This window comes from Chlorocebus sabaeus, chromosome 4 (assembly GCF_047675955.1).
Source record: "Chlorocebus sabaeus isolate Y175 chromosome 4, mChlSab1.0.hap1, whole genome shotgun sequence".
Lineage (NCBI taxonomy): Eukaryota > Metazoa > Chordata > Mammalia > Primates > Cercopithecidae > Chlorocebus > Chlorocebus sabaeus.
In genome coordinates this window covers 25,668,666-25,691,491 of record NC_132907.1, presented here as the reverse complement: position 1 = coordinate 25,691,491, position 22,826 = coordinate 25,668,666, and the positions used below count along the sequence as shown (strand labels likewise).

The window sequence follows — 22,826 nt, the reverse complement described above, 5'->3', positions numbered from 1 at the left end:
CACTTTAGCTTGCTGGACGGCAACTAACAGCTACAGTAGTTCACCCTCATTTTATCCCCACTAAGTAATTGTCTTATTCTGAATCTAGAGATTCAGAAATAGCGCCAATATTTACACACGAGTTTTGAAATTTTCCCAGGAGTCTTTCGTGGGAGCAACACATCTAGATGCCTTTTTCCAGCAACAGTTCAATCAAATTTTGGAAGCAGAAAAGTGTCCCGTGAGGACGTGCCTTTCCTATCAAAGTGCTTAGTGCCTAGACCCTTTCCGGAGGAAACAGTCCCCTCCGGACCTCGTTCGACCTCTCTCCGTCAGACACCCAAGGTTCCATGTGAAGCAGGCGGAGCACCAAACGCACCCCTAGGTGGTCCGGGACCCCCATCCGTGCTGCCCCCTGGGAGCCCGCGCTGCTCCTCTGCGCTCCGCCCCTCGGGCCGGAACATCGCGCGGTTCCTTTAACAGCGCGCTGGCAGGGTGTGGGAAGCAGGGCTGCGTCCTCCCGCCCCCTCCCATCCGAGTTTCAGGTGAATGGGTCACCGAGGGAGGAGGCCGACACACCACACCTACACTCCCGCGCCCACCTCTCCCTCCCTGCTTCCTCCGGCGGAGGCGGCAAGAACCTAAAGCTAGGGCCAGGGCGCCGAGGAGCCCGTCCGGGACGCAGCAGGTGGGTCTCTCGGGGCTGGCCCGCAGGCTTCTCGCACCCTCTCCACGTTGGTGCGCATGCCCGGGGGCAGGGCCGGTTGTAGGGAGAAGGGGGAGGAGGGGAAGGAGAGAGAGGAGGGGGAGGAGACGTCCCCAGCCCAGTCCCTGGCTGCGCGCTGGCGGTCGGCGCGGCGTCAGGTGCGCCCGCCAGGTGAGCGCGCTCACTGGCTCGGTTGGCCCCCGGTGGGTCGGGCCCAGGTGCGGCAAGTGGGTGAGTGTTGGGCGCGGCGTCAGGGGCGCACGGGAGCCCCCAGGGTCCCCGTGGGGGGACCGCGGCGCCTCTGTTAGGGGAGGTGCGGGGGGGAGGACGCTCCGCGCTGGTTTCGGTGGCAGTTTCGTCCCCGGGCTGGGACTCGTGGGAACCGGAGAGGCGCGGGTCTGCGGAGAGAGCAGCACCGGCCAACTTGGGAGGCTGCCTCCCCGGACAAGGGGCGGCTTGGAGCCGCCGATCAAGCTTTATTCCGCGGAGACGCTTAAAGCTAGCAGTGCCTCAGCGGCGCGGGCAACTTTTCACTTTTATGAGGCAGGACATTCCTGAACAGCGACGATCCTGCATCAGCTCTGGGGCTGCAGTTTTGGGGGGCGGCCCTCATGGAGAGGGGTCCTGCGCCCAGCTGGGGGTCCCCCAGTTGGGGGTCCTAAGCTTGAGGCTGCAGCGAGGGACTGCTTGCTTGTCCGAGCCGCTTAGATCCCGGGGGGAATTTCATCCCTTCCGCTCCCACCCCACCCCAGCCCACTCCTTTGGGTATCCTGGGGAGACGGGGGTTGGATTCAGTCTGTGAAATATTCCGGGAGTCACGGTGTGGGCCACACTGGCTACTTCGAATCCACTTGTTGGGAGTTGTGTGAACCCGCGCCGATTTAAGCTGGGGTTCACGGAGTTAATTTCGAGTGAAGCTGCAGTTCGAGGGAAGCTGCTCACGCTTGGGATTCTCACCCGTGACCAAAAGGGCTGCCGCCAGGGGGGCGGAACTGCCTCCGGGCGGTGCCTGCCCAGCGAACGCGGGCGCGCGCTGCCCGGGAGCGCCTCGGGGCTCACGGACGCCGGGACCCGCGTCCAGCCGGGCCACGGAGTTTGGGGACCTCCGGGACTGGGCCGGCCCCGCACGCCAGCCATGTTGCCTGCGTGGAAGGAAGCTTGCGGGGAGCGGGGGTCAAGGGCCAAGATGGCCTCTGCGCCTAGGGGTTGGGAGCGGCGCCGAGGTCCTCGTGCTCCTCGGGATGCCATCGGGCTCGAGGGCCGGATCCGGGGCTCGCTGGCTACACTGCCCGCTTGGGGAATTATCCCGGGCGAGGAGGCGGCAGCTTTCTAGGCCAGTTAGTGTGTGGCCCTTAGGCAACAGGTGTATTATTGGAATACCTGGAAAAGAAAAACGCTTCCCATGAAGGCACTTATGGTGATTTAGAAAACTAGGCATTCCCAAGTGTAACAATAGTTCTTTTGCACTGTACGTATGAGTCTTTCTTTTGTTTTTATTATTATTATTATTTTTTGCTTTTTTGAGACGGAGTCCGACTGTGTCTCCCAGGCTGGAGTGCAGTGGCGTATCTGGGCTCACTGCAACCTCTGCCTCCCGGGTTCAAGTGATTCTCCTGCTCAGCCTCCCGAATAGCTGGGATTGCAGGCACCCACTAGTATGCACGGCTAATTTTTGTATTTTTAGTAGAGACGGAGTTTTGCCATGTTGGTCAGGCTGATCTTGAACTGCTGACCTCAGGTGATCCACCTGCCTCGGCCTCCCAAAGTGCTGGGATTACAGGCAGGAAGCCACCACGCCCGACCTTTATGAATATTTTCTTAGTGGTGCTTTTTGAGTGTGTGTGGGCGGCACAGATATTTCCTCAAACAAAGCAAAACTTTTTTTTTTTTTTTTTTTTTTTTGTCGTTTTGCAAGTTATTTAGTTATTAGGGGCCTCCTTTGTTAGGTGATGGAGCGGAGGATAGGGAGGTCGTTAAGACATGATTCTCCACCTTTTGGCAGCTTCCAGGCCATTTCGGGAAATAATGGGCAGTGTCTCCTGCACGTGAGGCACTGTGCTAAAAGCATTCTGTATTTTCTCATTTAATTATCCCAACAACTCTAAAAGGCAGACCTTAGTAGAACTCCGTTTTAAAAGCGGGCACATGCTGTGGGGGAAACGTGTTGCGTGGGCTTGCTTGCAAACTGCTTCAGCTAATCTGGGAAGGAATATCAGAAGCAGTGGTCCTTGATATTCCAGAACCAGATTTGGGGGATTTTTCTGGACCTTTGTACCATTGACTAGTACCTATAGCTTGATACAAGATTTCCCGCATTTTGCTTGATGTCATGGTAAAATTCTTTTTTCTTCTTCTTCTTCTTTTTTTTTTTTTTGAGACGGAGTCTCGCTCTATCGCCCAGGCTGGAGTGCAGTGGCGCAATCTCGGCTCACTGCAAGCTCCGCCTCCCGGGTTCACGCCATTCTCCTGCCTCAGCCTCCTGAGTAGCTGGGACTACAGGCGCCCGCCACTGCGCCCGGCTAATTTTTTTCTATTTTTTAGTAGAGACGGGGTTTCACCATGGTCTCGATCTCCTGACCTTGTGATCCGCCCGCCTCGGCCTCCCAAAGTGCTGGGATTATAGGCGTGAGCCACCGCGCCCGGCCTAATTCTTTTTTCTTCTAAAGGTAATGTTGGAATTACTGCCTTTCCAACATGATAGATTACTTTTAACCACATAAATGATCTGATGTAACATCTTTCACCTTCCCAGGAACGTCCCAGAAGGAAGTTTTCTTCAGTTGCATTTTAAGGCTTATTTGATTGGAATATCAGTGGATCTTTTTCATGAAATTACTATTTATAGAAATAAGAGAGTAAACAGACCATGTAGATTTCTGTGAGGCTTTTCGTTTGACCCCTAGGGTTGCCACTGTTCCGTAACCCAGTGATTCCAGTCTTGGCTGTAGTATGAATCACTTAGGGATCTTGTTAAAACACAGATTCTGATTGGGAGGTCAGGAGTGGGACCTGGAATTCTGCCTTTCTAACAGGCTCACAGGTGCTTCTCAGACTGTTCAGTCCTCTTTTTCTCCCTTTCTCTTAGACTCGACTCAATTACATTTGACACACTGAAGTTGGAAATAAAGGAAAAAAAATACGTTGATTGGGTGTTGTGTGAAGAACTTCAAGGCATTCACTGCTGGATTGAAATCCCAAATCTAATAATTGACTTGGTTTTATTGAATACTCATTGACAATCACTTTGTGCCAGGGCTAGTTTCAGGGACCAGGGATATAAATGATGGTCAAAATAGACATTCGATGCCTGGGATGCGGGCATTCCAGATGGGGTGGAGATAATACCTAAAATAATTTTAGGTATGAGGGCAGAGGGGAGTTTGCTCTGAAAAAACAAGTTTTGTGTGATGGAGTGAGGAACTGGGAGGGCATCTCCCAGAAGGTGGCATCTGAGCTGAGATGTGAACAGCAGGTGTCTGCTGTGTAAAAGATCTGGGCTTTCTAGACAGGAAATTGTAAGATCAATGTCCTTTTTGGATTGACACCATTATTGTAAACAGCAATTCTCAAAATATGTGGTGTGTTAAAAAATCACTTGGAAGGTTTATTAAAAATACAATTTCTGACACAGTCTATTACAAAATCTGCCTAACTTCAAATTTTTAGACAATTTAATGATGTGCCTATAATATAAATCATTTAATATAAGGCACAACTTAAACTTTTTAAAGACAAATTGACAGTTACTGCATGTGCCCTAAAAGGAACAGACTTCTCTTAAATATGTTTATTTTTCACTTATTGAGAGTTTTCTTTAAAGAATAATTTGAGGGCAAAGCATTTTTAGTCTTTTTTTTTTTTTCTTCTTCTCTCTCTCTCTCTCTCTCTCTATATATATATATATATATATATATATATTTTTTTTTTTTTTTAAGATGGAGACGAGTCTCTGTTGTCCAGCCTGATCTTGAAGTTCTGGGCTCAAACAATCCCTCTGCCTTGGCTTCCCAAAGTACTAGGATTACAAGTGTGAGCCACCTCACCCAGCCTCAGCCTATTTTTTTCATCTTAGCTTAGTTTTCCATTAAGACAGCTTTTGGTCAGTAAACACTGTCAAGGGGAGAACGCTTTTTATATATTATCATTAGCTCAAGATGCTGGTTTTCAGATTAACATATTTGACAGGGATCTGCTGCTTCCCTTTTGCCCCTGACACTAATTTAGCTATCTGACTTCTGTCCTTGTCACTCTTGACATAAGTTCATGTAGTTGATAAGTGGTCTCTTCATTCCTCATTTTATTTTTTCCTTCACTCAACACATGTACAGATTGTTAATGTTGCTGTGCTGGGCATTGGTCCTCTTTCACCTTTGGCTGCCGGCTTTAAAGCACAGTCACAGATTCACTTTGAAATTTCAGAGACCTTAGAAGTCCTCCAGTCTGGTCTCCAAAAAAATATCAAATAACTTAAGCTTTTCATAAATTGCATGAGCTCAAATTGTTGTTAGTTATTTTTGGAGGGGGTGTGGGGTCACGGTGAGGGAGAGGCTGCCTAACATGGTGGTTTTTGGATTTTTTTTTTTTTTTTTTTTTAACCATTTCTAGGATAACAAAGACAGCTCTTCAGATACCTCAGGGCTACTAAAGTGATTCTTCTAATGTTCAGTTCTCCAGGCCAAACATTTCCTGTTTTTCTTTCTTTTTTTTTTTTTTTTCTTTCTTTTTTTTTTTTGAGACGGAGTCTCCCTCTGTCGCCCAGGCTGGAGTGCAGTGGCCGGATCTCAGCTCACTGCAAGCTCCGCCTCCCGGGTTTACGCCATTCTCCTGCCTCAGCCTCCCGAGTAGCTGGGACTACAGGCGCCCGCAACCTCGCCTGGCTAGTTTTTTTTTTTAATTTTTTTAGTAGAGATGGGGTTTCACCGTGTTAGCCAGGATGGTCTCGATCTCCTGACCTCGTGATCCACCCGTCTCGGCCTCCCAAAGTGCTGGGATTACAGGCTTGAGCCACCGCGCCCGGCCCATTTCCTGTTTTTCTAATTGTTTGTCTTAAGACATGGTTTTTCTAGATTTTTTTTTTGGGGGGGGGGCAGCGTCTCACTCTGGCTCTCACTCCAGGCTGGAGTGCAGCGGCACAATCTCAGCTCACTGCAACCTCTGCCTCCTGGGTTCAAGCGATTCTCCTGCCTCAGCCTCCCAAGTAGCTGGGATTATAAGTTCAACTAATTTTTGTATTTTTAGTAGAGACGAGATTTCACCATGTTGGTCAAGATGGTCTCGATCTCCTGACCTTGTGATCCACCTGCCTTGGCCTCCCAAAGTGCTGGGATTACAGGCGTGAGCCACTGTGCCTGGCCAGCTTTTCTAGATCTTTAACGTTCTTAGTCACCCTCCTGGAGAGGCACGTAGTTTAGAATATGATGTACAAATCAGGTTTTGTTAGTTCTTTTTAATAGCGTATTATTCCTAGATATGAGCACTATTTCTGTAAATAAAGTTTGGGATCGCTTGTTAGCTTTTGTTGAAATTCTTACCAAAGAAATGCACCTTTAAAAATGAACGATTATTAAGTTAGTTCTCCTCTATACTGTACTATGGAATTGACTTTTAAAAAATTCAGTTTACTGGCCGGGCGCGGTGGCTCACGCCTGTAATCCCAGCACTTTGGGAGGCCGAGGCGGGCGGATCACGAGGTCAGGAGATCGAGACCATCCTGGCTAACACGGTGAAACCCCGTCTCTACTGAAAATACAAAAAATTAGCCGGGCGAGATGGCGGACGCCTGTAGTTCCAGCTACTCGGGAGGCTGAGGCAGGAGAATGGCGAGAACCCGGGAGGCGGAGCTTGCAGGGAGCCAAGATCGCGCCACTGCACTCCAGCCTGGGCGACAGAGCAAGACTCCGTCTCAAAAAAAAAAAAAAAAAAATTCAGTTTACTGCTGGGCGTGGTGGCTTATGCTTGTAATCCCAGCACTTTGGGAGGCCGAGGCGGGTGGATCACCTGAGGTCAGGAGTTTGAGACCAGCTTGGTTAACATGGTAAAATCCCATTTCTACTAAAAATGCAAAACTTAGCCTGGTCTGGTGGCATGCGCTGGTAATCTCAGCTACTCAGGAGGCTGAGGTGGGAGAATTGCTTGAATCAGGGAGGTGGAGGTTGCATTGAGCCGAGATCACGCCATTGCATTCCAGGCTGGGCGACAGAACTAGACTCTGTCTCAAAAGAAAAAGAAAAAAAAAATCCAGTTTACATTTTAAAAATGACTCATTTATGCTACCAATATAGTCACCCTTCAGTATCTGTGAGAGGTTGCTTCCAGGACCCCATGATACTAAAATCTGAGGAGGCTGAAGTCCCTGTTACAAAATAGCTTTGTATTTGCATATGGCCTAAATGCTCTTGTATACTTTTTTAAATTTTTTTTAATTGTTTTTTCGAGACAGAATCTCGCTGCATCATCTAGGCTGGAGTGCAGTGATGCAGTCTTGGCCGACTGCAAACTCTGCCTCCTGGGCTCAAGCGATTCTCCTGCCTCAGCCTCCGAAGTAGCTGGGATTACAGGCATGCACCACCATGCCCAGCTACTTTTTGTATTTTTAGTAGAGACAGGGTTTCATCATGTTGGCCAGGCTGGTGTCGAACTCCTGACCTCAAGTGATCCGCCCGTCTTGGGCTCCCAAAGAGCTGGAATTACAGGTGTGAGCCACCGCACCCAGACCTCTTGTAGACTTTAAGTAATCTCTAGGTTAGTTATAATACCTAATACAGTGTAAATGCTACATAGAATTGTGATATTGTAGTTTTAAAAATCTGTATTTTTTGTTTTACTGTTTATTATTTTTTTAGACAAGGTATTAATGTTACTCAGGCTGGAATACAGTGACGTGATCATGGCTCTCACTGCAGCCTCAACTTCCTCTGCTCAAGAGATCCTCCCACCTCAGTCTCTTGAGTAGCTGGAGCTTATAGCATGTGCCACCATGCCTGGCTAATTTTAAGAAAAATTTTTTTGTAGAGATGGGGTCTTGCTATGTTGCTGTGGTCGGTCTTGAACTCCTGGGTTCAAGTGATCTTCCTGCCTTAGCTTCCTAGAGTGTTGGGATTGCAGGTGTGAACCACTGTACCTGCCCTGTTATTTTTAATTTTTTTTCCCCTGAGTATTTTCTGTCTGAGGTTGGTTGAATCTGGATTTAAAACCCATGGATGTGGAGGGTCAGCTGTATTTGAAAATGGATACAATATACCTAAGTGCCAAAGCACTGAAATTTCTCACTTTCAGGATAACCACCTTATGATGAATGCAGTTGCCCATTTTCTTGAAGACTTTTTGTTGTGTTTTTTTTTTGAGCCGGAGTCTCGCTCTGTCACCAGGCTGGAGTGCATTGGCATGATCTCTGCTCACTGCAACCTCCTCCTCCTGGATTTAAGAGATTCTCTTGCCTCAGCCTCCTGAGTAGCTGGGATTACAGGAGCACGTCGCCACGCCCAGCTAATTTTTGTATTATTTTTAGTAGAGACGGGGTTTCACCAGTTAGCCAGGATGGTCTCCATCTCTTGACCTCGTGATCCACCTGCGTTGGCCTCCCAAAGTGCTGGGATTACAGGTGTGAGCCACAGCGCTTGGCTCTTTAAGACTTTTTCTTATCCCAGTGCAGAGGTCAGGATTATTCCCAAATTTGACAGAGGAGTGCACTTAGAGGAGATAAAGAATTTGTCTCAGATTGTGAGCCAGTAAATGGGGGCTGTTAAAACCACTAGGTTGTTTTAAACTCAACATTCTTATTTTACAGAGAGTTCTTGCTTAGTGTTGATGGCCTAGCCAATGGGTTAGTTATCCTTTCCGGTGTGTTTGGTCAGCTGCAAATCTGGATAAGCTGTCTCCTCCACTTCGGTTACCACTGGAGACCTCCCACCAGGTGGACATAAATGGTTCATTCTTTTGTGCTAATGGGGTGCCATAATTCAGCCCCTTGGGAATCTGCCCACCCACACAAGGATGTGCTCAAGATTCTCAGGATTCTTTCTCTCTGCATTCCCATCATCCACCAGTCTGGTAACCTTCCCAGAAAAGGAAGTGAAGTTGGTGTGGTGTGACTTGTTCTTAACGAGCTTGCTTTTTTTTTTTTTTTTTTTTTTGAGACGGAGTTTTGCTCTTTTTGCCCAGGCTGGAGTGCAATGGCGCAATATTGGCTCACTGCAACATCCGCCTCCCAGGTTCAAGCGATTCTCCTACCTCAACCTCCCAAGGAGCTGGGTTTACAGGCATGCACCAACATGCCTGGCTAAGTTTTCGTATTTTTAGTAGAGATGGGGTTTCACCATGTTGGTCCACTGGTCTTGAATTCCTTGCCTCAAGTGATCCACCTGCCTCCGAAGTGCTGGGATTACAGGTGTGAGCCACCTCGCCTGGCCTAAAATCAGTTTTCCTTAATGTTCTTTTTCTGAACATCAGTTTGGAAGACAGTTTGGACTTTTGCCTTTTTATAGTACCAAAACATTTTGGCCTAAATTGCTCATTTGTGTGTGTGTTTCACCATTATTAGAATATAGAGAAATTGACCAGGTGTGTTGGCTCATGCCTGTAATCCCAGTACTTTGGGAGGCCAAGGCAGGTGGATAGCTTGAGCTCAGGGGTTTGAGACCAGCTTGGGCAACATGGTGATACCTTATCTCTACTAAAAAAACAAAAATTAACCAGGCATGGTGGCATGTGCCTGTAGTCCAGCTACTTGGGAGGCTGAGGCGGGGGGATGGCTTGAGCGTGGGAGGCAGGTTGCAGTGAGCTGAGATGATGGCACTGCATTTCATCCTGGGCGACAGAGTGAGGCTTTGTCTCAAAAAAAAAAAAAAAAAAAAAAAACCAGAGAAATTGACTTGAGTGCTAGTTACAGGGCTGTGTACACTTAGATTTCTGCACTTTTCTGTATGGTATACTTTAATAAAGTGGTTTTCAAAAATGTAGAAAAGTCATCTTCCTTCATGTCTTTGGAACATTATGCTAATTGTGTTGGTGTTTATTAACATTATATTTCCATCTTTGAGGATTTATCTAACAGTTGGGCAGAGTTTAATTCTGAGAGAGTTAATTCTCCGCAACATGGTGAAACCCTGTCTTTACTAAAAATACAAACAATTAGCTGGGCGTGGCAGCATGCGCCTATAGTCCCAGCTACTCTGGAGGCTGAGGCAGAAGAATTGCTTGAAGCCGGGAGGCAGAGGTTGCAATGAGCTGAGATCGTGCCAATGCATTCCATCCTGGCGACAGAGCGAGACTCGGCTCAAAAAAAAAAGAAGAGTTGCCATTAATTTAAAAAAAAGTTTTAACAGTTTAAATTGATGTACTGCTGTTAATATAGTAATGTATGATTGTACAGGCCTTATTAGAAAAGGAAAACAAATCAGATACTTTAATATACTCATTATAGATGTTGCTCAAGTGTCATTCAAGGATCATACCTTTTAAAGTTACTCTGATACTTTTCCATTACCTTCAACTTGAAAGCACAAGAGGTTTTGCAGGCAGAGATATCCATGGTCCAATCTGGTTCCTGTAAACATTCAACAAATTATTTGGACGTCTACTATGTGCCAGGCATTGTTTTAATCAGTGAACAAAACAGGCAAAAATTCCTGTTCACGTGGAGTTTACCTTCTACAAAGTTCCCTACTCTACTAATCACTGGTATAGCCTGGAAAGAATTTATTGTTGGTTCAGCATAGCTAAGGAGTGGCATAAAGTTCTGTAGCTGATGTGGGAAGTACCTTGCCAGTGTCTCCAGCACTGAGTTTTCTAGAATAATCCTCAAGCTTTGTAGGTTTGGGAGTTGTGTGTTTACCACATCTTGCTGAGACTTGTCTTTTTCCTGGAGAGCTCTCAGTGCCCATGGATCCACCTACAGACCTAGGCAGACGATCTCCTTCACTTCCTCATGGATGCTAACACCAGCTGTGCACTCCCCACAAAAGCTGGTATTTCCCAAATGGAACTCACTGTTTCAAACTAGCATAGTGAAAAGCACAGGAGATCATCTGGGTTCAAGTTACTTCTGAGTGACTCCCTGTCGTCATCCATATAACCTTCAGCATATTACTTTACATCTTTTTCTGACCCTCTTTGCATCTGTAAAGTGACTAATCAACCATGGAGGGTTGTTTTGAGGATGAAAGGAGGATTTTGTTTAAAGCACCCAGCACGTCGGTAGGTGTCTGCTGAATGTTAGTTTCCTTCCCATCTTCTGTCTCCTAAGCTAGTCTTTCATTGATGCCTCACACCTAGGTTTGCTGCTGCTGACTCTAGGTGCTTCTTTTTACTGTTGACTTTGTCCTTCAAATCTGTTTCAAATCAAACTTACACCTCCCTTGCCGAGAATCATGAACTGGCTCCCTGTTTCCTACCTGAAGGAAGTGAGACATTTCCACTAGACTTTCAAAGCCCTCCCTTTTCTTACTCATCCTCCATCCACTATATTCTTACTGTAACCTTATTTTAAAAGACTACACCATTCCATCATGTTCCCACCTGGTCTCCTCACTGTTCCATTAGCTAGCCACCTGTGTATCAGCACCACACCAGCCTGGAAGAACCAGGACCCCAGCGCTGGCTCTCATGCGTCACTCCCACAGGCTCTCCTGGTCTAGTGTAGGCACTTAATAAATGCTTGGTGAGTGAAATTGCTTCTCAGATGTTTAGGAACTTGTGCTGAAGAATATTAGGACAAAATTTCAGAAAACGACCAATTAATACTATGCATAGTGTTTTTTCTCCCCTTGTATAAAAAGTATGCTCGGTTTTGGAGACTTGGAAAAGGAAATAAGGGGGAAAATATCTACAATTCTGCCATTTATAGATACATTTTATTATCTTTTTTAATGATTAAGGCATTTAACCCATTAGATTGTTAGTTTGCATTGAGGAGCTAGTATGTGCTAGTGCTGCTATATGTGCACTTTCATATGTGTTCTCATTTAATATGAACTTTCAAAAGTAATATGAAATTATATATATTTCAAATTTTTGTGCAAAAAATAGAGGAATTAGCCAGGCATGGTGGTGCATGTCTATAGTCCCAGCTACTTGGGAAGCTGAGATAGGAGGAGGGCTTGAGCTTGGGAGGTCAAGGCTGCAGTGAGCTGTGATTGGACCACTGCACTCCAGCCTGGGTGACAGGGTGAGACCCTGTCTCAGTGGGGGGGAGGGGGTGAAGAAAAGAAAGAAACTGTGAGCTCAGTAGTAATGCCATAACCCTACTTTTGTTGCTTAGATTGGTTTATCTTGGGAGCTATAGGGCATTGCTCATCCTGAAGATCAGCTGACCATTGACATCAGCCATGTCATCCAGGCCTCTTGAAAGTCCACCTCCTTACAGACCTGATGAATTGTAAGTAAATAATCCTTTAGTTATTCTCTTTTAAAAAGTCTGTCACGTGTAAACAATAAGTATGGTTGAAACTTTCATTTTTAAGTGTTTGCTTTTAAAAATAAAATGATCCGTGTACTTGTAAATTTAAATTGTATCAAACGGTCTGCACTGAAAAGTGAATTTCTCTCAACTTTCAGAGTGACAGTTTGTCTGTACTAGGACAACTACTGTCACCTATTGCTAATGTTTGTTTCAAGAGATTGCCAAGGTTTTTATTTTTATGTTCATTTTTGTTGTGTACAAATGATAATGAAGCTTCCGTTTAAATGCCTCGTTTAGATGGGCATTGGCAATATATTGTCAGTTTTTAAAAATGACAGCTTTAGGCCAGGCCAGGTGCCATGGCTCATGCCTGTAATCCCAGCACCTTGGGAGGCTGAGGCCGGTGGATCACAAGGTCAAGAGATCAAGACCATCCTGGCCAACATGATGAAATCCCATCTCTACTAAAACTATAAAAATTAGCTGGGTGTGGTGGCTCGCACCTGTAATCCCAGCTACTTGCCCGTAATTCTGGCTACTCGGGAGGCAGGAGATTCACTTGAACCCAGGAGGCGGAGGTTGCAGTTAGCTGAGATGATGCCACTGCACTCCAGCCTAGAGACAGAGCAAGACTCCATCTAAAAAAGAAAAAAAAAGGCCAGGCCAGGGGGCTCATGCCTGTAATCCCAGCACTTTGGGAGGCTGAGGCGGGTGGATCACCTGAGGTTGGGAGTTCGAGACCACCCTGACCAACGTGGAGAAACCCCCATCTCTACTAAAAATACAAAATTAGCCAGGCATGGTGGTGCATGCCTGTAATCCCAGCTATCTGGGAGGCTGAGGCAGGAGAATCGCTTGAACTCAGGAGGTGAAGGTTGCAGTGAGCTGAGATCGTGCTACTGCACTCCAGCCTGGGAGACAAGAGCAAAACTCCATGTCAAAAAATAAATTAATAAATGAAAATAACAGCTTTATTGAGATATAATTAACATACTTTACAATTTACCCATTTAGAATGGATAGTTTAATGATTTTTAATATATTCACAGAGTTGTATAACCATCACCACAATTAATTTTAGAACATTTCATTACTCTCCAAAGAAACCTACCCATTGGCAATCATCTCCCAGTTCCATCAGCCCTAAGCAACTATCGGTCTACTTTCGGTCTCTATAGATTTGTCTATTCTGCATATTTTGTATAAATGGAGGATTCATGTAATATGTGGCCTTTTGTAACTGGCTTCTTTCACGTAGCATACTTTCCATACTGTCAGTTTTAAGAGTGATTCCTGCCATTATCTAAAACAAGCAATGTTGAGGGGTTTTGGGCTTCTTCGTCATGTGAAGATTTATCAGTGAATTTTTGAATTCCAAATTTGCTGTCAAACATTGATAGGGATTTCCTCCTCTAAGTAGTTTGCAGCTTTAACCCTGATTAAGTGTAGTGGAGTGTAATGTAGGCAAAAACAGTTTCTCCTGCTGTTCTGTCACGACACGTCTGTGACCTCTGATCACCAGAATTTGTGGGGATTTTTCCCCACCAGTAACCAAGTAATCAGTTCTACAGTGGACGATAGCTCTGTGTCTTCTAATTATCAGTCGAGTTCTGACACTGTCCGGAGATAGCATCAGATCACAGGTTCAGGGCTCATTCCCACAAGACTGCCCCCACTTCACGTAGCAGCCACAAGCTCAGGTTGTAGCCTGTGTTTCTGACCCACCTATAGTAAATCAGGATTCCCACAGTTCTCTCCTTGGGTTCAATTAATTTGCTAAAGTGGCTCGCAGAACTCAGGGAAACACTACTTATCATTACTGGTTTATTATAAAGGGTATTACAAAAACCAGATGTGGTGGTGCACGCCTGTGATCGCAGCTACTCGGGAGTATGAGGCAGGAGGAGTGCTTGAGCCCAGGAGTTTGAGGCCAGCCTGGGCAACATAGGGAGACCTTGTCTTTTAAGAATGAATGAATGAATGAATGAATGAACAAACAGATGATATTACAATGGATACCAACAAACACCAGATGAAGAGTTGAACAGGGCGAGGTACGTGGGAAGGGGCCCTCCCTGGTTGTGCCACCCTCCAGGAACCTGCACATGTTCAGCTGTCCAGAAGCTCTGTGAATTCAGTCCTTTTGGGTTTTTATGGAAGATATATGACACAAGCATGATTGACTAAATCATTGGCCATTGGTGAGCAGTTTAAGCTTCAGCCCCTCTTTCCTGTCCAGAGGGGTTTGGGGCTGAAAAGTTCCAACCCTCTAATCCTAGCTCCCATCCTAAAGCTTCCTAGGGCTGCTAGGAACCTATCATCTCATTAACATATAAGGGACATTTATCACTTTGGAGATTCCAGAGATTTTAGGAGTTGTATGCCAGAAAATGGAGATGAAGACCAAATACATATTTCACAATATCATGTGGAGGTTGTGTTCCAGTTATTTAACTTCCTTACTAGTGCCTAAAACATGGTAGGGACACAAGTTGTTTATGACAATACAGTTTTTAAAACATACTAGAGAATATAGTAATTGAGTAGTGCACGACTAATCTGACACTTATTTTGTATTGCTTTTGTAAATAATGGTGAACTGAAACATACATAAAGAAAAGGACATACAATGTATGTAGGAGATCATGAGGAAAGACCAAGCAAACATACATACTCATTACCCACGTCAAGAAACAGAACACTTCAAAGTCCTTCCCTGTGTCTCTCCTTTTCTCTGGAGACTACTGTCCTGACATTATGATCATTACTTGCTTTTATCATTTTATCACCTTGTGTATCCTAAACATTTCAGTTTAGTTTTACCTGTTTTATTTATTTTTGAGACGGAGTCTCACTCTGTTGGCCAGGCTGGAGCGCAGTGGCACAATCTTGGCTCACTGCAACCTCTGCTTCCTGGATTCAAGCAATTCTCCTGCCTCAGCCTCCCAAGTAGCTGGGATTACAGGTAACCACCACAATGCACAACCAATTTTTATACTTTTAGTAGGGACGGGTTTTCGCCATGTTGGCCAGGCTGGTCTCAAATTCCTGACCTCAGGTGACCTGCCCGCCTCCTAAAGTGCTGGGATTATGGGTGTGAGCCACCACGCCCAGCCAGTTTTACCTGTTTTAAAACTTTATATAAATATAATAATGCTATATGTATTTTTTCATTTTTTTCATCATTATCTGTAACTGCATGTATTCATAGTTCATCAGTTTTGGCTTCATAGCACTGTAGAAGTATAACATGAGCCATATATGTAATTTTATACTTTCATGAAAAATAAAAGGAGAATTTTTTTTTTTTTTTTTTAGACAGAGTTTCGCTCTTTTTGCCCTGGCCGGAGTGCAATGGCATGGTCTCGGCTCACTGCAACCTCCACCTCCCAGGTTCAAGTGATTCTCCTGCCTCAGCCTCCCAAGTAGCTGGGATTACAGGCATCCGCCACGACACCCAGCTAATTTTGTATTTTTAGTAGAGATGGGGGTTTCACCAGGTTAGCCAGGCTGGTCTTGAACTCCTGACCTCAGGTAATCCACCCGCCATGGCCTCCCAGAGTGCTGGGATTGCAGGCGTGAGCCACCGTGCCAGGCCAAAAGAAGGAATTAATTTTAATATACTTCACTTAATCTTGTATATCTAAAACATTATTTCATCATGTGATTGATATAAAAATGAAAGATTCAGGAGATGCTTTACATTCTTTCTTCATATTATATCTTTGAAATCCACTGTGTATTTTTACATTTTTTTGGAGACAGTCTTGCTCTGTCACCCAGGCTGGAGTGCAGTGGGCGTGATCGCGGCTCACTGCAACCTCTGCCTTCTGGGTTCAAGTGATTCTTGGTTTTCGTGCCTCAGCCTCCCAAGTAAGTGGGATTACAGGCATGTGTCACCATGCCTGGTTAATTTTTGTATTTTTAGTAGAGATGAGGTTTTACCATGTTTACCAGGCTGGTCTCAAACTCCTGGCCTCAAGTGATCTGCCCGCCCCGAACTTACCGCTGTGCATTTTAACAGCATATCTGAGTTTGGACTAGCCACATTTCTTTTTTTTTTTTTTTTTTGAGACGGAGTCTTGCTCTGTCACCCAGGCTGGAGTGCAATGGCACGATCTCGGCCCACTGCAACCTCCACCTCCCGGTTCAAGCAATTCTTGTGCCTCAGCCACCTGAGTAGCTGGGATTACAGGCGTATACCTGGCTAATTTTTGTATTTTTAGTAGAGACGGGGTTTTCACCATGTTGGCCAGGCTGGTCTCGAACTCTCCTGACCTCAAGCGATCCATCCGCCTCGGCCTCCCAAAGTGCTGGGATTACAGACATGAGCCACCATGCCCAGCCGGACTAGATACATTTCAAGTGTATGATAGACCCAAGTGGCTAGTGGCTGCCACATTGGACAGTATAGCTATGGAGTATTCCATTGTATGGATATTTCCACTGTAGGTAATTGGTACAGTCACTTTGGAAAATAGTTTGATACTGTCTAGTGAAGTTGGAGATAAAAAAATATGTGATCCAGAAATTCTCCTGGGTATATACCCTAGAAAAATGAGTACTTTTCTATACCAGAATACACATTGAAGGATGTTTATACTTAAACTGTTTACAATACCCCCAAACAGAGATAACCCAGATGTCCGAGCACAATAGGTTGTGGCCAGAGGCCAATAATCTTATGTTTTAACAAGCCCTCCAGGTGATTCCTATGCACAGATAAGCTTTAGTTTCATTTACCCAAGGGTTTAAATTATTCCAAATAAGTTGTGTTCTTTCTGCTTACTACCAAAAAGTGCTAACTTGAAATTATTTTCATGTTCATTTCAGCAAACCGAATCATTATGCACCAAGCAATGACATGTATGGTGGAGAGATGCATGTTCGACCGATGCTGTCTCAGCCAGCATACTCTTTTTACCCAGAAGATGAAATTCTTCACTTCTACAAATGGACCTCTCCTCCAGGCGTGATTCGGATTCTGTCTATGCTCATTATTGTGATGTGCATTGCCATCTTTGCATGTGTGGCCTCCACGCTTGCCTGGGACAGAGGCTATGGAACTTCCCTTTTAGGAGGTAGTGTAGGCTACCCTTATGGAGGAAGTGGCTTTGGTAGCTACGGAAGTGGCTATGGCTATGGCTATGGTTATGGCTATGGCTATGGAGGCTATACAGACCCAAGAGCAGCAAAGGGCTTCATGTTGGCCATGGCCGCCTTTTGTTTCATTGCCGCATTGGTGATCTTTGCTACCAGTGTTATAAGATCCGAAATGTCCAGAACAAGAAGATATTACTTAAGTGTGATAATAGTGAGCGCTATCCTGGGCATCATGGTGTTTATTGCCACAATTGTCTATATAATGGGAGTGAACCCAACTGCTCAGTCTTCTGGATCTCTGTATGGTTCACAAATATATGCCCTCTGCAACCAATTTTATACACCTGCCGTTACTGGACTCTACGTGGATCAGTATTTATATCACTACTGTGTTGTGGATCCCCAGGAGGTATGAGTGGTGTGTTGGGTTTTTTCTCCATCTCCTTAGCCAGAGGCTTTCAACTTGGGATATGTAATAGAATCACTCTGGAAACTCTTAAAAAATATTAATGACAAGGCTCCACTTCTAATTAAATCTGGGGGAGGGACTGAGTGTCATTAAGATATAATTAACATACCATGTAATTTGGTTACTTAACCAGTGGTTTTTAATATAGTCACAGAATTGTGCCACCATCACCACAATCAATTTTAGAACATTTTCGCTATCGTAAAAAGAAACTTGTACCTGTTAGTGGTCATTCCTCGTTTCCCTAACTGTTCTTAGCCCTAGGCAACCACTAATCCTACATCTATAAATTTGTCTATTCTCTAGGTATTTCATACAAATGGAATCACACAATGTAGCCTTTATGATGGGCTTCTTTTACTTAGCATAATGTTTTTAACGTTTACCCATGTCATAGCTTGTGCCATTCCCTCGTTCCTTTTTATTGCTAATATTCCAGTATGTGGATAAACCACATTTTATTTATCAGTTGATAGACATTTGGGCCATGTCTACATTGGCTATTAAGAATCATGCTAGGCCAGGCGCAGTGGCTCACGCCTGTAATCCCAGCACTTTTGGGAGGCTGAGGCGGGCAGATCACGAGGTCAGGAGATTGAGACCATCCTTGCTAATACAGTGAAATCCCGTCTCTATTAAAAATAAAAAAAATCAGCAGGGCATGGTGGCGAGCGCCTGTAGTCCCAGTTGCTTGGGAGGCCGAGACAAGAGAAATGGCATGAACCCGGAAGGTGGAGCTTGCAGTGAGCCGAGATCACGCCCATATAGTCCAACCTGAGCGACAGAGCAAGACTCCATCTCAAAAAAAAATAAAAAGAATCATGCTATAGACATTCTTGTATACGTTTTTGTGTAAACCTATGTTTTAATGATTTCTTGAGTTGGGTTATACCTAGGGGTGAAATTGCTGGGTCATATGGTGACTCTTCAATCTTTTGAGGAGCTACCAGAGTTTTTCCAAAGAGTTTGCATCATTTTACATTCACACCAGAGATGTATGACGGTTCCGATTTCTCCACATCCTCACCAACACTTGTTATTGTCTGTTTGATTCTAGCCATGCTGATGGGTGAGAAGTGAAGTGGTGCTTCATTGTGATTTTGATTTATATTTTCCTTGTAGCTAATGTTATTGAGCGTCATTTCATGTACTTACTGGCCATTTCTCTTTTATCTTTGGAGAAATGGCTATTTAGATGACTTGCCCCTTTTTTTTTTTTTTTGAGATGGAGTCTTGCTCTGTCACCCAGGCTGGAGTGCAGTGGCACGATCTCGGCTCACTGCAAGCTCCACCTCTCGGGTTCACACCATTCTCCTGCCTCAGCCTCCCGAGTAGCTGGGACTACAGGTGCCCTCCACCACGCCCGGCTAATTTTTTGTATTTTTAGTAGAGATGGGGTTTCACCGTGTTAGCCAGGATGGTCTCGATCTTCTGACCTTGTGATCTGCCTGCCTCGGCCTCCAAAGTGCTGGGATTACAGGCGTGAGCCACTGCGCCCGGCCTAGACTTGCCCATTTTTTAATTGGGCTATTTTTGTTTTTGTTTTGTTTTTGAGACAGAGTCTCACTCTGTCACCCACGCTGGGATGCAGTGATGCAGTCACTGCTCACTGCAGCCTTGACCTCCTGGGCTCAAGTGACCCTCCTACCTCAGTCTCCTGTGTAGCTAGGACCACAGGGGCATGCCACCACACTCGGATAATTTTTTAAAAATTTTTTCTGTAGAGATAGGGTCTCACTTTGTTGCCCAGTCTGGGCTGGAACTCCTGGGCTCAAGCAATCCTGCCTTGGCCTTCCAAACCACTGGGATTATAGGCATCTTCACTTTCTTGATGGTATCCTTTGCATAAAAGTTTTTAGTTTTGGGCTGGGCATGGTAGCTTACGCCTGTAATCCCAGCACTTTGGGAGGCCAAGGTGGGTGGATCACCTGAGGTCAGGAGTTCGAGACCAGCCTGGCCAACATGGTGAAACCCTGTCTCTACTAAAAATAAAAAAATTAGCTGGACATGGTGGTACGCTCCTGTAATCCCAGCTACTCAGGCTGAGGCAGGAGAATCACTTGAACCCAGGGGGTGGAGATTGCAGTGAGCCGAAATTGTGCCACTGCACTCCAGCCTGGACAACAAGAGCGAAAACTCTGTCTCAAAAAAAAGAAAAAAGTTTTTAGTTTTGATGATGTCCAGTTTATTTAATTTTTCTTCTGTTGCTTGTATTTTTCGTGTCATAGCTAATGTTTTGCCCAATTCAAGGTCACAAGGATTTACTCCTACATTGTCTATTTTTTAACTTTTCTGTAGTTTCATAATTTTAGCTCTTACCGTTAGGTCTGTGATTCATGTTGTGTTAATTTTGGGCGTGATAGAAGCAAGGGTTCTGAAAGCTTTCACATGTTTATATGCAGTTGTCTTAGTGTTCTTGTTGAAAGGACTTTTCCTCCACTAAGTTTTCTTCATGCCTTTGTCAAAAATGAATTGATCATAAATGTGGACATTTATTTCTGGGCTCTCAATTCAGTTCCATTAATCATATGTCCTTATGCCAGTACCATACTGTCTTGATTACTGTAGCTTTGTAGTAAGTTTTGAATTGTGGACTGGGAGTTCTCCAAATTTGTTCTTCAAAACTGTTTTGGCTAGATTCTGGATTCCTTGCATTTCCATATGGATTTTAAGATGAGCATGTCAATTTTGGAAAAAAATGCCAGCTAGGATTTTGAAGGGTTATATTGAATCTGTAGGTCAATTTTGGATGTATTGTCATCTTTACAATTACAAGTCTTCTGATTCATGAACATAAGATGTCTTGCAATTTATGTAGGTCTTGTTAAACTTCTTTTAATTGTGTTTTATAGTTTTCAGAGTGTAAGTATGTTTTAAAGCAATGCAAGTGATTCAAATGTGCAGGTTGGGGTTGAGAAACCTACCTTAGTAACCATGAGTCATCCTGATTATATTCACATCTGAAACATTTCTGAGTTACTAATCTTTTTTCCCTTGTTTTCCTTTTTTCTTACACTGACTCAGGAATTCCCATTCCTGAATGAGTCACTCCTTTGGAGTTAGACCTCTAGTATCTGTCTGCCATTATTTTGAAGACAGAAGGTTTTCCCTGCAGATGTAGGTTTTCACAGTGCTCGTTGTTGCCATTTAGACATGTCCATGGTAGATAGGGACTGAAGGTTGGTATTCCTATCCTATCACACCCCCATCCATCCCTCTTAGTTCCCTTACTACTTGAAACTTGTAGTCTTTGAAAAATGATGTCACTGTCAGACAGCTGGAAGGAGAGCCTCTTGTTCCCATTAGCAGACATCCAGGGCAGAGGCCTGGTACTTCCCTCAACTTCAAGTGCCTCCTAGGCCAATATACCATTTAATATCCTATCACTGCTGGGAGAACTGTTAAGAGTAGGAAGTTTGTCACAGGGCCCTTTCTAGTAAGTATGCAAGACTCCTAAAACAGAGAAACGTGCCAGACCAAACGAATCATTAGTCAATTTACTACTTACAGCTTGATTAGATCCATGTCTTCATCATTTTTGGTAAGATAGAGATCTGTGGACTGAAATTTACATTCATTGTAAAAAGGCTTGCTAAGCATGTGTTTTGAACAAGATTACAAGCATGATTGGCTATTTTAAAGCTTTTGAATAGCATTTTTCAGGCCCTTTAGAAGTATACCAATGATTGAGTTACTTTACTGGCCATTCTCATCTGTTTATAAAACTGTGGCCCATAGATGCACAAGCTTTGGAACTAATTTTCTACAGCTCTGAAATGAGGGTGATGATTGATAGTTTTTAACGTTAGGCATTTTCTGAAGATTGAATCAAGTAGTATGTATGTGTGTACATTTGCTGGCCTTAGCCCAGTTAGTGTGGGTTAGGTTTTATGATATGTCTGAAATGTAACTATTTGCTTCAGTTTTCTGTAAGTTAAACCACATGGATTTAGTAGGGCCTTAGGTAGATAAGGGTTTTAATAGTATGTAGAGGGTGAATTGTGATTAAGTAATTAAATCTAATTATGCCAATGTTTTTCACCCCTTTTTAGGCCATTGCCATTGTACTGGGTTTCTTGATTATTGTGGCTTTTGCTTTAATAATTTTCTTTGCTGTGAAAACTCGAAGAAAGATGGACAGGTATGACAAGTCCAATATTTTGTGGGACAAGGAACACATTTATGAAGAGCAGTCCCCCAATGTCGAGGAGTGGGTAAGTGTTAAAAAAAAAAACTTTACATCTTTTATTAAAGCCCCAAATTTGTGTCTGAGTTTTTAGTGCTTTGTTAAACTTTATTCTTATAATTAATGTTTGTATGTGTTGCAAAAGTTGTTGCATTGGTTTTTACTCAGAATTTTAAGAGGGTGGGCTAAGTGGAAATGGTTTTACTAAAAAGTGAAAATCAGCTTTCCATTTTCAAGGAGTGAATCTAGGTTTTGAAAAGAAATGGCTTCTAAAAAAATCATGCAGAAAGAACTTGGTTTTTGCAAAACAAAAACTGCTTCTTCCCCTACTGCCTTTTATGTTTCTGCTTATCATTTTGGAGATAAACAGAAACCATTGCCAAAGGTGCTCTCTTGGGTCAAGATTGGCAAGGGTGTTTTTGGAATAGCAGGTGGCAGGCCTTTTAAACTTTTGACATAGATAACAGCATGACAAACCACAGTGACTAATTCTGAGTTAACATTATGAAATACTTCAGTGAGGCAAAGACAGATTAGAACAATTTCCTTTTAAAAATATGTACTATTAATCTTACCAGGCTTCCTATATGATGTGATTTGCTGAAAGCCTGGAAAGTTCCTCTCTTTAAAAATGCCTCCCAAATGAGTGTTAGTAAACTCTTTAGAGATGTTTAGAGGTCAGGTGTGGTGGCTCACACTTGGAATCCCAGCACTTAGAGAAGCCAAGGTGGGAGGATCACTTGAGTCCAGGAGTTTGAGAACAACCCGGGCAACATAATGGGACCCTGTCTCTACAAAAAAAAAAAAAAAAAAAAAAATTAGCTGGGCATGATGGTGTATGCCGGAAGTCCCCACTACTCAGGAGGCTGAGGTGGGAGAATCACTGGAGCATGGGAGGTTGAAGCTGCAGTGAGCTGTGATTCTGCCACTGGCACTCTTGCCTGGGTGGCAGAGTGAGACCCTGTCTCGGAAAAAATAAAAACGA

At 44.3% G+C, this 22,826-nt stretch overlaps 1 protein-coding gene across 4 annotated transcripts in view; it reads left to right on the top strand.

The window, feature by feature from the left end:
- The first annotated feature begins 562 nt into the window (after positions 1-562).
- The window catches only part of OCLN (occludin), a 59,990-nt gene continuing 37,726 nt past the window's right edge, over positions 563-22,826 (top strand). Inside the window, exons 1-4 of one of the 4 annotated variants that reach the window (XM_007974510.3) lie at positions 563-667; positions 11,943-12,059; positions 16,917-17,595; positions 21,708-21,869. In XM_007974510.3, coding sequence (XP_007972701.3) covers positions 12,010-12,059; positions 16,917-17,595; positions 21,708-21,869 — 891 coding nt within the window. In that variant the 5' untranslated portion in view covers positions 563-667; positions 11,943-12,009. Of the gene's footprint in view, positions 668-782; positions 917-11,942; positions 12,060-16,916; positions 17,596-21,707; positions 21,870-22,826 lie in introns of those variants that run through there. The other 3 variants (XM_007974504.3, XM_007974527.3, XM_007974519.3) reach the window with 3 other exon arrangements.